Source organism: Lissotriton helveticus, chromosome 5_1, assembly GCF_964261635.1.
Source record: "Lissotriton helveticus chromosome 5_1, aLisHel1.1, whole genome shotgun sequence".
Lineage (NCBI taxonomy): Eukaryota > Metazoa > Chordata > Amphibia > Caudata > Salamandridae > Lissotriton > Lissotriton helveticus.
In genome coordinates, this window is record NC_136065.1 from 775,301,065 (window position 1) to 775,318,206 (window position 17,142).

At 44.7% G+C, this 17,142-nt stretch overlaps 1 protein-coding gene across 1 annotated transcript in view; it reads right to left on the bottom strand.

Moving 5' to 3' along the window:
* The window catches only part of CDH23 (cadherin related 23), a 1,152,220-nt gene that overhangs the window by 379,286 nt on the left and 755,792 nt on the right, over positions 1–17,142 (bottom strand). The window contains exons 23-25 of the mRNA XM_078641088.1: positions 12,703–12,819; positions 4,003–4,227; positions 2,225–2,394 (exon numbers count right to left, since the gene is read on the bottom strand). Of these exons, the coding sequence (XP_078497214.1) occupies positions 2,225–2,394; positions 4,003–4,227; positions 12,703–12,819 (512 nt within the window). The remainder of the gene's footprint in view (positions 1–2,224; positions 2,395–4,002; positions 4,228–12,702; positions 12,820–17,142) is intronic.

Genomic DNA, 17,142 nt, shown 5'->3' on the forward strand with positions numbered 1-17,142 from the left:
ACATGCCCCTTCACCATGGTCGTGGCTCAGCTTAGACTTTGGAAGTTTCCCGGATGGGAGAGTCACAGTCGTACTAATTGATAACTACACAAAGTACCCAATTGTAGACATTGCCACCTCAACTAGTTTTGCCAACATCCGACCACTTTTGAGCAAGTCCTTTGCGATGTTCGGAATTCCTCTTGTCATCAAGACGGACAATGGGCCCCCATTCCAGGGAAGTGAGTTCCGAGAATTCCTCCACAGCCTGGGCATCCGGCATCACCGAATCACGCCCCAATGGCCCCAAGCAAACGGGGAGGTGGAACGGTTCATGAGGACAACCAACAAGATCCTGCGAATCGCCACCGCTGAGGGCAAAGACCCAGAGGAAGCGCTTCAACTGTTTCTACGGGAGTACAGAAGCACACCCCACAGCACCACGGAACAGTCACCGTGGGCCTTGATGTTTGCCGGACCAAGAAGGGACCTTCTTCCCATGGCAGACAACTGGACACCGACACCATACTCCCCTGGGCGCACTCAGGAACGGCGAAGACGAACGAACGAGAAAGCAAGCCACAAGAGACGTGCCCAGTCTCGTAACGTAATACCAGGTGAGACTGTACTTATCCGGACCAGAAGACCAGGAGGAAAATTCAACACAATGTTTGAACCTGAGCCGTGGGTTGTCAAGGAAACGCGGGGTACTGCGGTCACAGCTCGCCGTGACGGAGAGGAAGTAACGAGGAATGTCTCCTGGTTCAAGCAAATACCGGCTGCTCGACAGTGCAACCCTGACCAAGCAGAGCCAGCAGGAGACGAGTCTGGGAGCGGGGCCGGAAGGTCCATTGATGAAACCACACCCCTGAACACTACAGACCAAGGCGAAGCAAGCATCTCAACATCCAGCCCGAGAGCTGATCAGGTACCAGCCCGAGGACGATGGAGGTATGATCTGAGACCCAACCCAAAGCCAAGCCAGCGGCTGGCTGACTTCAGGTGCTGAACTATATATACTTTTGTTTTCTATCCAAGCTTTCAAAAATCCAAGTTGGGAAGGGATGTAGCGCTCTAGTGCTCCGAGGGTCTCGGCTGAGCCCCGGAAGCACTAGCACACATTGTAGCACTCTCTGGCCAGGCGTGGCCAGAGAGATATAAAATAAACGGGCGGAAGTGGCTCGGCACTTTCCGTCCAGACCAGTAACGTGTCTGCGCGTCCCTTATGTGTGAGAGTGTCACGTGTATGTATTGCGACCCCAGAGCATACGGGGTCTCTGTCCCCACAACAGGCACTCAGAGATCCCTGTCCGCTGACCTGGAAGGCCTTTAGGACATCAATGCAGTTGACGACCAATTTTGCTGTCAACTGTTGTGATGTCACAGCAAGGAGTTACGACTTTCAGAAACAGAAACAAAAGACTGTGAGAGCCATCAATTACACGACAGTTACCATTCTGTTATATATATTCCATAGGGTAAACACTCAGGTCATTGACTTAGATTAAAAAACAATAATGAACTAGTTTCAATTTCTTTTGTACTACATTGGCTATTCTCCCGTATATATAATGTAAGACTAACCTATTAAAATCTAACTAATTTCTATTGAAATTCAAATTCAAATGAAACAATAGAAACAAAGATATACTGAAGCAAATTCCAAACTATTCAACATGTACCTCTTTTCCAAAGAAAACATTCTCAAAAGTATTAAAGTGTTACAAATGTCTTAACTATCTCTGTCAATATATTTTTTAATCTAACTCATGGCTAATCAATCGAAGAATATGTTCATTAATAATGATCCATTGCAGTAAGTGTTCTTATCTATAATAATCATATGCATCTACAGGCCGGCCAGAACCTGCACTTAAGGAGGAAGTCCATCATTCTAAACAGCGGCCGCACCTCCAACATGCCAGACGTTAACACCTTCCATGCTCATGACGAACTGAGCGGGGGCACGGTGCTCCGGTGCTCATGACGAGCTCAGCTCATCATGAGCCGTGGAACGCTCACACGCTGGGATAATTCCCCTGCTGTGCTGAGCGTTCCATTGGAACGGGTGCAGCTGTGACAAGCTCAGCTCGTCATGAGCACCGGAGCGCCGTGCCTCATGACGAGCTGAGCTCATCATGAGCATGGGGGCGCTGTGCGCGCCCCCAACACAGCGGGGGAATTACCCCCCGCAGCGAAGGGGTTAATGACCCTATCACTGGTTCGATGAATGCCCCAAGCTCACCTGATAGGGAGACTGACCGAAGATAGGATTATTGTCATTAATATCTACAATTTGCAGGTAGACAGGAACCTCCGCTGACCTCCGAGGTGACCCATTATCTGATGCCCTGATGGTGAAATTCAACCACTGCACTTGTTCATAATCCACTGTTCGGTTTGCAATGATCTTTCCTGAATAAGAGGAGAATGCAAAATTAGATCAGATACAACCTCTTCCATAGGTTCATTACCATTGCAACGTTTGCTGAGTTATTTAAAACATTATTTACAGCAACCTTTAATAAAAAGACATTTGGCTCTCTTAAGATTGTATATACTGCGTTGTAAGCAATCTTGCCTGCATTTTCACACTGGCATTAAGCAGGGGAGTGTCTAGTGGAGATATCTGGCCTTAGACTCTTCCTCTTCAAGACATGTGGGTGTGAATGGCTTGTTCTTGCCCCAGAAAATCGAAACAAAAATGTAAACCCTCAGGGGCTGCCTAGATTATCTATATGGAATAGTCCAGGAGAAGGACAGTATGCATATGTCTAGTGGGTAGCTTCAACTGCATGAGTTAATTTATTGTGCTCATATGCAGCTCAGATTATTCAGTGTGCATATTTGAAGTAACTGAAGAATTAAGAAGGCGCTGTAATAGATAAAGGTGGATACAATTAAGACACCAACCTTACTTGCAGGTTTATCAGAGATCATTCTAGTATAGAAATGTGATTTGCTCGCTTCTGGATATCTCCATAAAGAGGAATCGGCAATATATAACCCTGGAATGATCTAATGCTCTTGTTCTAGACTTTCCCCATAAATTACTTGGTTGAAATGCTAGTATTTTACCTTGGAACATTGATTTGCCTCATGTTATCATTTTGCGATAAAGTTTACTCTATGAGACAAACTGACTTGTTCCATTAGGCTGTCACCTAGCTTCAATGACTTTCTAACTTCATGCATTGCCTTTAGTTAAATCTTGGTTCTTTTATTTTAAGGAGATATCTTCTAACTTCATATGAATTTCTATTCCTGCTTTTCTCACCTGCAGAATCTGTGCAACAACATTGCTTAAAAACCTCTTCAGCCAATCAAGCAATGCTATGCCAAAATATAAGGTCCTGGCTCAAAAAGTGCCAGTGCTTTGGATCTGACTGATTTTTGTCTGCATCCGCTCATTTCTCGACAAATATTTACATTTGGTCAGAATCCTGTCCAAGTCAGTTGGTCAAATCCTGTTTTAGTTCTGTTTTCTTGACTCTTTTCAACTTGTTCTGAAATTTAGAATTACTCAACTCAGCCACTGCTCTAACTAACCTTAAGATTGCTCCCTTTCAAATTAATCACAGTGCTGTGGGTAATTAGTCTCTTTACCTTCGATTGATGACATTGAGGCAAGGGCCCAGAAAACGTAACCAGTCAGTGACGTGCAGACGAATCTGGAGTTATTAGTTGGAAAAAATATTGACGTGCAGCCCTGGACTCGCAAAGCACGTGCTGAATTTGTCTGTAGGCATCACTTGAAAATAATAAACACTACCTTTTTCTAGTTATATTTGTGGTCGTGATGTTTAGATATGGCAGTACTTGATCATATCTCGCAAGGAGCTGTAAAAAAATCTCTCGCCAACGCTGAAAGTGTTATTTCAGGCTCTCCTACTCCAGTGATCCAGGACTCTGTTTTGGATCCACACTGGATTACTGTAAAGATCAAAATATTTTTTTCTAAACTGAGAAGGAGTGAATTCATAGCTCAAACTGAAAGGAGAGAACTCATAGCTAGCCTCTTACCTGAGAGACTGTCCTCGAGCTGTGCATACCCCACGGGAGAAAGGTTGTGCAGGGAGTAGGTAACCTGCCCGTTAGGTCCTTTGTCTGGATCCACCGCTGAAACAGAGAGCAAGGTCGTCCCTGGCGTGGCCCCTTCCAGAATCCTCTCAGTAAAGACAGTCACACCAAAGGGGCGGAATCGCGGGGCATTGTCGTTGACATCCACCACATTCACTGTCAGCTTGGCTGTGAATTGGACAGGAGAGGAGAAAAGATGAATAATCATGAATAAAGGACCTTGTTTTACAGGAAGGAAAGTAACTGAGCTAAGACAGTAGAGTGAAAAAGAATGAAAAAATAGGGTGGGAAAGAAAAAAGGAGTGAGTGGGGAAAAAGGGTAGAATTGTGTCTTGTTTGACTGTTTTACATGAGCTGGGTAAGTGTGATAACACTGTAGAATGTGTAAAAGTGGCAGACTCTTTGTGCAATGCTAATACTACCAAACGCTGGCTGGGGCAACAAGTGTGTGGAAGCCATACCTGGTGGGCTGTATATTTACCTTTCTCTTCACTTTAACTGTACACTGCAAATAGGAGAATAAACCGGATCTCCCACAATCAAATATTATGTTCAATATTGCACCAATCGCAATGTAAGCCGTGTGTGCTTTCACAGTCCCAGTACTGAGGATGAGTAAGCCACTGGAACATGTTCAGAGCAACAAGAAGGATGTGGGGCACAAACAGGTAGAATAAAGAAGTCCACCTCGAGTCGGTGACCATCAGTGGCGGACTTAAGATCCCACGTGTAAGTTACCATTAAGGTGAAAAAGCAGATTTGAAAGAAAGAGACATTGGAACAATAATTAACCTAGGAAGATAAGAAGCAAGAGAAGACAGGGAGGAATGTTCCACCAGGGAAACAGTTTGAAGATCTGAAGGGTGATTTTAACAAATCAAATGTGGTGGCAATTGCCAGCTGTTATAGTGGAAACTGGAACATGCCTGGCACAAGGACACAGGACATTCCACTGAATTCAAAGTAAAGCTTGTGAATATTTTTCCCTGAGGTGGCTCTCATCGGTATGACGAGAGGCACCTCAAAGTAAAACTCTGTCATGGTAACATAGCCAATCCTGATTGCTTTTCTGGCAGTACTGCAACTCAAACTATGTCTCCAAATGATGGGCAATGTTCTAATTCGCAACCAACAATTGAACCCGACATGAGTGAAGTTTCCTCTAAGCCCATTTAAAAAAGGCGATGCACCAGCATGCTTGAATACAGTGGATAGTCCAGTACTTTTCCTGCTTGTGTCACGACTGCAATTGAAAAAATTAGGAACAGGGGTGGGAGCACACCGCTTCACCTGCCAGCAATGTTCGCCCCTGGCATTGTGATGAATGCAGTTTTAGTTATTTGCTTGCTTTAAGAGTGTTCGAGTGTTTCACAACAGTTGGCACCGTTAGTGCTGATCTCTAGACACGTGTTTCTGGTTCTTTAACCGTCATCAGTAGAGATTACAGTCTTTCAAATGTGGCGTTTACTGAGTAGGCTGCCAACATCATTCTCAGGTCAGGTACCTTTCACAGGCACACGGGTGCTTCATCCACGAGTTTGTCAGCTCAATGACTCACGGGAGTACTATTAAGCAGGAAGAGGGGTGGGAGCACACCGCTTCACCTCCCAGCAAGGTTCGCCCCTGGCATTGTGGTAAATGCAGTTTCAGTTATTTGCTTGCTTCAAGAGTGTTTGAGTGTTTCGCCACAGTTGGCGCAGATAGTGCTGATCTCTAGACACGTGTTTCTGGTTCTTTAACCGTCATCAGTAGAGATTACAGCCTTTAAAATGCTGGGTTTGCTGAGTAGGCTGCCAACATCTTTCTCAGGTCATGTACCTCTCACATCTCCCAAATTTGAAAGACTGTAATCTCTACTGATGACGGTTAAAGAACTAGAAACATGTGTCTAGAAATCAGCACTATCTGCGCCAACTCAAACACTCTTGAAGCAAGCAAGCAAGTAACTGTAACTGCAATTACCACAATGCCAGGGGCAGACCTTGCTGGGAGGTGAAGCGGTGTGCTCTCGCCCCTGATCGTGCAATTGAAAAGATTGCCTTCCTCCACTCTCATAATATGGGGTCTCATTAAGATGGCAGTGGGACAGCCCCCATCAGCCCATCACTGATGGGCTGATGGCGGCTGTCCCATCCCCAACAGACCCAGCCTAACCGCCCACCATAATTATGATGATGAGGGGATGATTGGTGGTCTGAAGGACCGGCTGCCACGGATCCGTCAGACCGTCGAAGGGTCAGCCATCCCTACAACGGTAGATGTGCCTGCCAGGCACCGACGTAGAGATTACGATGTCCCTTCCTGCCAGCCGTTTCATGACTGTTTACCCGCCATGAAAAGGCAGGCGGAAATGGACATTGGGGGCCTGTAGCGGGCACCCCTTCCCCCTCAGCCCTCTGACATGGGCCCTGGGGTGCAACTATGGTGTCCCCCGACATATCCCTGCACCATGAGGCAGGCCTCACAGGGTGCCTGTCACATAGTGCAGGCACATGCAAGATGTGTATTTGTTGTACTGCAGTGTGTGCTTGCAGCCTGCAGCATATGCAGCAATACAAAACAAACACATTGTGACTGCCTTGAAGGCGGTCACATCATGATACCAGTAGCCAAACAGCCGACAACTAGTCGGGTGGTCCAGTTGCCAAAGAAATGGTGGTCAGACATAAGGTATATCCAGGGGTCATCTTGACACACCTGTGGTATGCCACCTTCACTTTTTGGTGAAGAGACTAGTGTGCTGACTCAAGCACATTAGAACCTGGAAGAACCTTTAGGTTCAGTAGCTGGTTTGGTGAGGTAACGGTAATACTGCTCTCAATTCCTGCAAAGCTTTACTTATAGCTTCATTGCTGACTTGGGCAGTTTTCATCACTTGTGCATCTCAACATTTAGTTATCAGGCCATATTTAGCGCTTACAAACTGGGCAAGTATCACCTATTGGTGAGGTCTGGTGAGGGTCATCTGACATGTTTCTGGACTTGTATGAGGCCCTATGGACCCAGCCTGTTGAGGTACCCCTTAGGGCCCATAGTCTCCTGGAGTTTTGTCCATGAGGGTGACATTCCACAATGTCATTAGGGGTGCAAATATAAGGTGAAAGCTGGTTGTGAAAACGTCGCTTTCACTCAGAGGCAAGGAATGGAAGGAGGTTTAAGATTTTCAAGCAGTGTTTTCGATCAAGGACCATGCAATTTATGCTACACTTAAAGAGTTGCAGCATGTTGGGTTTTTTGTACGTATACTTTCATCATGAAATCCCATTGCTCTGAACAGAGCACCTTCAGGAGAATTGGGCATCAGCCCCGGTTCTTGTATCACTCGTCCGAGCTCTGATGTTCTGTCTGGGGGTAGTTTCAATGCGTACATGCGTGCATGCGAATTGTATATGTGTATTTCTGAGTGATGGATGTGGAGAGCATGCCTTCTGGCCCAAATAAAATGAGCTAGAAGACACTTGGGCAAATGGGTGAGTGCTGTCCCTCTGAAATCGATGAGTGGATTCTCTGTAAATATATGCCAGTGGCTGCATCTTTGAAACTGGCCCCATGTCAATGAGCATGTGAAAATCCTGTAGAAATTGGCACTGCTCCTCAGAAACAGGTGAACAAATTGGTTAGTATTGCCATGGGCATTTATAGTGGTGAGACCCTGCTGAAGTTCAGTGGTTATCTTGATGCTCCATTGAAATGTCAAACATAGATAATTTTACTCTCTGAAAGGGGCAACTAATACATAACTGCTAACCGGAAATAAGCACTGAGTGTATTGAAAATTCACTAAAAAGAGCAGTGACTGTGTTGTTGCCCTTCTGAAATGAGCAGCACATATGATGTTGCACGCTGAAATTGGCGATAGGTGTGCTTGGGGCATATTAAAGTGTTCGATAATGACGTTTCATTTCTTATCTTTTGGATATTTTGTTCAGACTGGATGAGTGCTTTGGGTGTTTTATTGATGTTTACAGTTTTTGGAGGATGTTTTGAGAGGTCTATGTTAGGGATTGTTTGGGGGCTTCTGTTGTTTGATTTTTTTTTAACAGACTATTTTGTTTTTTGTCCTTCTGGTTTTTGCCAACTCTCTGTTCATGACATTAGGACTCTGGGCACTAGATCACTCTACTGCAGCAGGAAAGAGGGCGTGCCATTCCTACACATGCCTGGATAGGGTGCTTACTTTATTGGTTGAGGTGTTGTACCTGTGCGTTCCCTGTAGAAAAGTACACCACTTACCTAGGGTGGGTACTGCACTGGCTAGTAGTGGACTGCAGCTCTGATTGTGCCACTCACTGTAATAGCCTGTCAAACTTGCATCATGCTCAGGTTGGCCTTTCTCACATTATCCAACTGTGAGGGGGCCTTTCACTACAACCAGAGCGGCCCTAGGATAAGTCCTGAGGGATGGAGCTTGGGGTAGATGAGCGTCTGGGTAGGCACACCACTGTATTTGCCACCTGGGTAGGGACAAACCCCCATGGGGAGTTTTCCTGCCTCGGGCCCACTCTCCCCATTGCACACCTTCCGGGTGAGCCTGATTCTCTTTTTTTGGCCTTAGGGTCTTGGGCACTTTCCCACTGCAAATGCAGTGTGAAAGTGCACGCGCCCTTCCTACACACATTAGGAAGTAGTGCTTACCTGAAGTTTCTTAACATAGGTCAGGTCTGCCATTGCAGGCCTGGGTGTGCACATTCGCACCTATGGCGGTTGTAGACCGGTATCCAGACTGTCATTGCAGGCTTGTGTGTTCTCTTGCACCTATGATGTTTTAAAACCTGTGAACCGCCTGCCATTGCATGCTGGTCTGTGTACTTGCACCAATGATGTACTTGAACATGTGTTCAGCTTGCCATTGAAGGCTGCTGTGCACATTTGCACCAATAGTGTTTCTACACAAGTGTCCAGTCTGACATTACAGCCTGGTGTGCGCACTTGTATTGATGATGGTTCTAAACATTTGTCCAACCTGCCATTGCAGGTCTGTGTGTGTGCAATTGCGCTTCTACACAGGCTGGCCTTTCTAAATACCTAGCCATCCTAAGAAGACCCTTCACTGCCACTAAAGCACCCCAATGGTACCCAGCAAGGGGTGAAGTGAGTGGTAGGTGAAAGGCAGGGCAGGTATGCACATTTGTTCCTTGCCCAGGTTTTGCAGAATACCCATGTGTGTTTTCACGACCTATGAGGTTTGCTCTTCCCATAGGCTAACATGGGGAAAGGGTTGAAATTACTTCAGGCTGTAATTGTGGATTGTAGGGGAGTAGCTTCATTATGTTTCCTCTCATTGGATGCACAGTGACAAACCCTTTCCAGTGGTAAAGGTGGTTTTGTCATGACCAGCATGACCAGCATGGAAATGCCACTTCTAGGAGGTCTTTCTATGCTCTAAAAACTCTTTGTGTGCCTTTGTACTTGACTCCAGTCCACATTGGAGGATGTGGAGGGGGGGCACATCTTGTCATTCCCCAGAGACAGCTATAAAACACTGGGCATGCAACTGGAACAACAATCTCTGCATTGGGAAGGCCTGGCTGGATAGATAGGAGGAAAAGGTTTTGACACTTGGCCCCTGGAGCCAGATCATGGCCCCACTAAATATTAAGATCTGCATCCCACGGCCCCATGGCAGGCGTGACTGAAATTTAGAGGAGACACCCCTAACTTCAAAGGCAAACTACAGTATAACTACTGGTGCCATACTACAACAGGGGAGAGATACACTTGTGAGGACGTAGGTGCGGAGAACCTGGAACTGCATTGTGCACACTGCCAGAGAAATCTATTTTGGACATTGAGGATTACTGCCATTGAAAGGGGCCATTTGCCCTTCCTGAATAGTGACTAGGCTGGGTTGAGTACCTGTCCTTGTGTGGCACCCTAAAGTGCGCTCTCCAAGGACTTGTTGGCTTGCCCCCTGTTTTTTCAAAAGTCTCAGGAACATCAAAGATCTCCGACAAGGGACCCACACTGTCTACTTGCCCTCTTAAGTGGCCACATCATCTGCTGGATCCCAACTGGTAGCATGGCTTGAGCATGGAACTAAGAGTGGTGCCTGAAGACCAAATTGGCTTGTGCAAAGCCTCAGAAATCTTGGCTGCATCTAACGCAAGTGGCCCCCACATCGTGAAGACCTTGGCATGCATAACTGCCTCGTTGGTGGTGAGCGGATTCACTGGTTGTGGGATACAGCGTGACCCACTTCATTGATAGGACACTTCGACTGCATGCTCATTTGCCTACGGTGTCAGATTCACAGGTTGTGACCCTCGGAGGTGGAGGTGCAACTGTAGTAGTGCCTCATTCTACCTTGTGATATATTGCTGAACTTGCCCGTGAGTGTGACTGGAATTATTTTGTGCAACCAATATCAATTTGCACCTGAAGCTGTGCCTCATTTCCAGAGAGGCGTGGAATTTGCAACTCTACATTTGTGTGCACATACCATATCAACACATACCAGACGTTGTGCCCGGATTGCCAGGGTGTGACTCTGATCGACGTGAACCTGACGGGGTGCCTCCTCATTCTGAGAGGCCCCCCTGCTTCATTCTCCATTCATCGATTGTTCCCTTTTTTCCCTCAATGCTGCGGACCAACTGCCCTCCACTGGCCTAGCCCCTGAAGACATCGTGCTGCAGGTAGTATTACATGGGTTGGTCTGGGTGATAAGGGTGATTGACTGGGCTGGAGTAATCCTTCCAAGAATGATCGGAAGCAGGTCAAGAGACTGCATGACCCCCTCCGTGCTTCTAGATCTGAGCAGGTGCCGGAAGGAACAATTTTTGAAGGACTAATTATTGCTCTCAGCCCGCTTCTGCACCGCATCCTGTGGTTGAACTTCCCGAGTGGTGGACAAACCTCCATTTGACGGCTGCCTCCTAATTAGTCCTGCTGCGTACCCCTAACCTACTTCCCTGGGACCCTGAATAAGTGTGATTTTGACTGTGTTCGGCCTAGTTTGTGGGGGGAGAGAACGGGTTATCTCCAATCTGTGGGCGTAGTATCGTCAGGTGAGTTGGAGGGTTGAGGAAGGCTTGGGCCATGGGGTCTGCAGTGCGTTATCAATTGTCCTTGTTGGGTATCAGTTGCACCGCATTAGGCTTCTGAGTGCGTATGTGTGTGAGTAAGTTCCGTACGAACCTGCCTGATATCCGTTGCACCAGGTATCTGTGCAGAGTGATTGTGTGTGTGGGAGTGTCAGCCTGCATACCACCTGTGATTCATGACACTGGCCGGTGGTGTTGCCTTACATGTTGTTTTCATGCCAAAAGAGCAAGATGTTTGATATTGGTTTTACCCGTGCAACCTTAGCCCACGGTGCTGTTAAAATGTACAATAATTCCTTGAATGCACATATTTTTAATATTGTTGAGACCCGGGTTTCACCCTATAACTGTGTGTTATTGAATTATAAGAATTGCCTGGGGTGGACAACGTGTTTCACCACATAAGGTTGTGGGGTGGGGTAGAATAGGCTCTTTCCCAAGTGTGCATATCACTGATTCCATTTTAACACAGTTGGGCCTAGTACTGGTAGTAATAATTCCAAGTGTCAGACACTGGAGCCGAGGAAGACTGTTTCCCCTGATTCTTTCTGCAATGTCTTTCCTTCATAGTGACTTTTTTTTCAAAAGCATCCGATGTTCCTTAGAAAGAAAGACATGGGGTGAAATACATGTAGTGGTGCCCTTGAGCACTATCTGCTCCCTCTGAGTCTATCCAGCACAATTCCCAGTGGGAAAGATGTCCACATGGGCAGTCATAAACCAATGATACATACCATTGAGATTGTCCAATGGTATAGATGATGCACCTTTCATACTCCATCCTACATTAATAAAGGGTTACAAAAGTCATTTTGTAAGTCAGAAATATTAGTGGACTCACAAAATACCTTTTGTAAATTGCTCAAAGGTGTTTGGTGGTGACAAAACCCATTATTTTGAGAATCTGAGGCTTTGGGATCTTAAAATACCCTGGTACGTTAGAGCCCTGGTTTACACTCCAGGGTCACAAAGCCATACAATGCTCAGCAATCCTCATGCACCACCATAATGTGCCACACAAAACCACGTTTGTACTTTGTCAAATATTTGACAGATAGTTTGCCAAAAATTGCTTGGCGGGTATCATGAGGATATGCACTGCCAGCAATCTGGTGGCTCTCACCCTATATGCTCTAACAGTATGTAGTAAATTCATTGCTTTCTTAAGGACTGAGTGTATGTCCACTTTAATCCACCTGCTGTAGCACACTTTGATCTCCATAATCTAGATATTTTCTCAAAATCCCAATGAAAAGAATGAAATGCTGAGTATCAGAGGTATGAGTAGTTTTCTGGACGAGTGATATTTACTTACATTCTGTTCTTTACGGCAATATGGCTCACGTGATTGAAGCAGTAAACAAATGATGTGGCATTGGCCCTGTGGCCTCATTGATATCCATTTGCTCTGCCTGAATGTGAACTCATGAGAGTTCCACGTTTTACATTGAGCTGTGAATTACTTCATTGCCTCTTTACACTAAGGAAAGTAACGGGAAATGAGGCATCTGAGCGAATAGCAAACCCCTCACACCAAGGATATATATATATATATACACTGCTGTGAGCTGATTGAATGACATTCTGCTCAAACTCTTACCGTTGGGCACACTGACTGTTCGATCCACAATTTCACTGGCATTGTCATACACAGAGATGGCAACTTCATAGGTGGCAACCAGCTCCCTGTTCAAGGTGGACTTTACCATCACTGCCCCTGGAAGGTGAAACAGGCAAACGTCATCATATAGATACCCTGAACATGTTAACTAGACCAATGCTGGGCACGTGTAACGGGTAGGCTGACCTTTAATGTCGAATTATTTGCCCTTACAGTTATTTGGCCAGTTCATGAATACCGAACAACGACGCCTAACAGTGGGGAAGAAAACAGACAACAAATACAAACTATTGATATATAGGATGCGGGCATTTAACTATGTATTACCCTGGCCTAGGGTACTTAAAGGAAAAGAAATGCATCTCTCGTCCAGTGTTGTACATGTCGAGATATACTTGTTGAAGTAGCATAAATGTTTAAATGGGAAACATTTCCATCTTTGATACATTAGTCTTCGGCAGTAGTAGACTTCTTTCTGTACATGTATCTGGCTCTGGTCTGCTGAAATGTGGATTGTTTTATGTTGTTTGTGTGCACAATCTTTAGTGTTGTTGTACATGAATGTTCCTCCTGTTGCTCCCTAGGACTCACTTTCTGTGCCTTGCTCTTCCTGAGTGCGGAAGGAGAGACTCTGACAGAGATCATCAGTGCGTCAGAGGGATCTACAGCGGAGGGGAAGGCACTCTCTGATGTTGTGTATGCAGGTTTGTTGCGGGACAGTGGGCAGGCTGTGGGACCAATGTTCTTCCTATGCTTTCTGACTTTATTATCTGAACAGTTAGGCAGGGTTGGAGTTAAAAAACGAATTCTGAGGGGACAGTTAAGTAATTTGACATTCAGATCTCAGGAAACAAGAGAAATGTAAAAAATAAAAAATGAATGTTGCACGTTGTGTAAAGTATTTCTGCAAACTTTCTTTATTTGTGTTGCAGTCTGAAACACACAATCATAGTTATTCCAGGTTATAGCATTTCTCGAATTTATCTCAATTGCTTTTTGGAAAAAGCCTTGAATTTTTTTTAGATGTTGGATAATAAGATGAGCGTGTTAATTCCAATGCTGTCTGCAATTAAAGGAAGTGTTTGGCTCTATTGCTACTTGCACACGCATACTTCCTCTCTGCTAAAGGGAGTCCACTGTTTTGTCTACCACTGAAAGGGCGAGATTTTGATCGATACCTTATCTCTATTGATCCAAACCTCGATCTGGTCGACTGAACCTTTATTGCCTGTCTTGGAAGGAAACAGTACACCTATCTGCAAATTAGTTCACCCAAGAAAGGACTCTACTCTCAAAGATCACGGACAACTTCTAGGTTTCAAAAGTTTATTGTAAAGATATAATGAGCTGCAAATACAAGCATCTCAGAATGAGATTCACGAGATACACAGGTCCAATTACATACATGTGCTCTCGAAAAGCCCTCAGACGAGCAACAGAAATCACTAACACAAGTTCTAAAAATAGCAAAGCTATCAGCATAGACGCATATCTCTCCTTCATTTAGGTTGGAGGAAAACAAACACAGGTTAGGCGTCCCTACCCTGTTCTAGATGGTATCCCTACTTAACCAAATCCCAACCTAACAAAGGTGTCAGCAATGAATGACCCCCAAGGGAAGTCACCCACTCTAAGTCTCTTGGTGAAAACCTAAAATTCTCCAGTCATGACCCCTCACTGCCTACCCATCCGCTCTCTAAAGGGTCCTCAGGTCTCTGCTCTAACTCCACCCAGGGGTGCTGTCCCTAATACAAAACAGTCAACAACATTTGAGACGCCCCTTGCGAAACGCCTCTCACGTGGTGCAACTTCAGGCTTTTTCCATGATGCTTTGTATTGGGCCTCAGACGTTAGAGTTGACCTTGCTTCTCAGTCTCTTCTCCGGCCCGCTGATACCCCTTAAACATTCCAGAACCCTCCTCCATGTCTGGGCCGTCTACTGAACAGACCTCTATTCATTCACTTATAATTGGATCCCCCCTTTCCTGTTGCAGACAGATATCTGCCGCCAAGAACCCAACTCTCATAGACTTCTAAAAAGGCTTGCAACATTTCTCAGCCCAGACATGTACGTGTAAATCACTGCTAAAACATTTCAGGCCTACAATATTTCACATTATGATTATAGCATTCAAATTCTTCATTTAATTAAAGCATGTTAAACTCTTATTCTATTATTTAGAAAACATTACTCTAAATCACGGTCCATTAATGCAATGACCAAAAACGTTAAACAATCTGTGTCGTGAAAAGAAACACCTTCCCTTTTAGCTCCAACTCTGGCCCTGAGGCCTACCACGTTCTGCGTTTTACCACAGACCATCTTATATGTTAACAGCTACACGACATAGATTCAAAATAATCACGTCTAATAAAATCATATAATGTCACACATTTCTGTATTAGTTCCACTTCTACTTAAATCTCTATATTAGCTATACATTTAGAATATAATTTCAGATACTATTAGCACTCATGGCATTTCTCATCATGACTTGTGCTTACTATAGGTAAGTGTGATGTACTCATACATTTATATCAGTTTGCGCTCTCTCAGTTCCCCCCTTTGATGACCTCTCGGGGTCATCACTAACATTTAAACTGCAGTTATTGCTGGCATTCTCTGCGCTTCCAGAGCTCTCAGGCTCCTGTACTGATTATCTTGTATGGCAGCCAATCTCTGCAACTGTTCTCTTTGGGCCCTTTCTGACCTTCTTGCTCTGTACCATTTGAATACCCTCACCAATCCCCACAATATTATCCCACAGATCAATATTATGATGATAGGCTTTAGGATATACCAAATAAAGCTTTTGCCTAAGGTGGAAAACCACCCTCCAACTGTACTCATTCCATGGCCCACCTTTTCCCAGACATTTTCTCTACTCAAGTCTTCGATCTCTTTGTGTATATTAGTTATGTTCTTAATAACTTTCTCAAGGGGTTTTGAAAGGTCTGGAATGTAAGTGCAACATTCCTGAACCTTCAAAGCCTTACAGACTCCGCCCTCTTTTGCTAATAAGACATCTAATGCAAGCCGATTTTGAAGAACCATAGCCCTTATCGATTGCATCTCTCCTTCTACCAGCATTAAGGACTGAGCAGTGCTGGCAGACAACCTGTCGACAACTGTTGCCAGTCGTCTAATTTTAACATCATTAAGGATTATTCCCAAAAGAGGGAACATAGCTCCAAAGACATCTCCAACCATTTCTGCATCGCCTAAATCTCTCCTTCCCCTCGATGATGTCTGGCCCTCAATGATCAATAAGTCTTGTGCATGATATATTTTGGGGAAGACAATTGCCAAGTAACATGATCCATACCAGTTGTCAGGTAGTCTCACGTAAGCATTTCTTCCACATACAAAATACACATTTGGAATCACTTGCATTCCCTTCAGGAAATCCTTAGTGTAGTACTCTAAATTAAAAGCATGTTCACAGTCAACTTCACCCACGTATACATTTTCATAATACGTTTTGGCTCGGTGAAGACATAACTTTCCTTTCTGCGCTTTATCTAAAGCTATTGGACCACTACTACCCTTTCTCTTATGTGACTTCTCTTCCTCGGTCCAATCTAATTTCCCTTGTCCTGATTTTTTCAAAATCTTTTGTCTCCTGTAACGATCATCCACCTGCCCTATGAACTTTTTCTCGACTTCTGACACCTTGCATGTCAGATTATTTCTACGGGCATGTGAAGTATCTAAGGTAATCCAAGGAATGAAGAACTTGGCCAATCTGTCTTCACTCTTCCAGTAATCCCATTTATTCATCTGCTTATAATTCGGGACTTCTGGCAACACAGAATCATAATTGGAGAAATAGTATTCAAAACTATCTCTCTCATAAAATATACTAAGCAATAAGCTACATGTAATGCCATATGTCAGAGGGAGGTGATGATATCGAATTCCTTCATCTACAGACGCAGGCAACTGCATGCAGACGTAGCAATCCTTAACCTCCATGGCATCCACGTATTCATACAAAAGTTTAGCATAAGCATTTGACCTAAAGTCTCCTTGGGACTCGTCTACATGTAACCTGCGGGCTTCTGCAGCCAATAACGCTTTCTCTTGAGTGTTTTCCCTTTTCTCACCTGCAACAGTGGGTGTAAGTGTTACTACAGAATTCGCATCAGTTACCTTTACCTCTTCCTCATGTCCCTTTACATAAGAAATTGTTACCACTAAAGCTATTAATATTATCACTCCTACTATTAGTGTACCTATTATACATTTAGCTCTGCGGTTCGGGGTGCCGGCCTCCATTTCGTCAGACAATCTAGCTTTTCCCTTTCTCTTTGCAAAAAAAAAGTTCTTTTCCTCTCGTTCCTTTACAGTCTCTTTCAATCCTTTTTTGTCTTTAGAATCCACACAGCTGGAGGCTGACAGCCTTTTTCGCAAAAAAG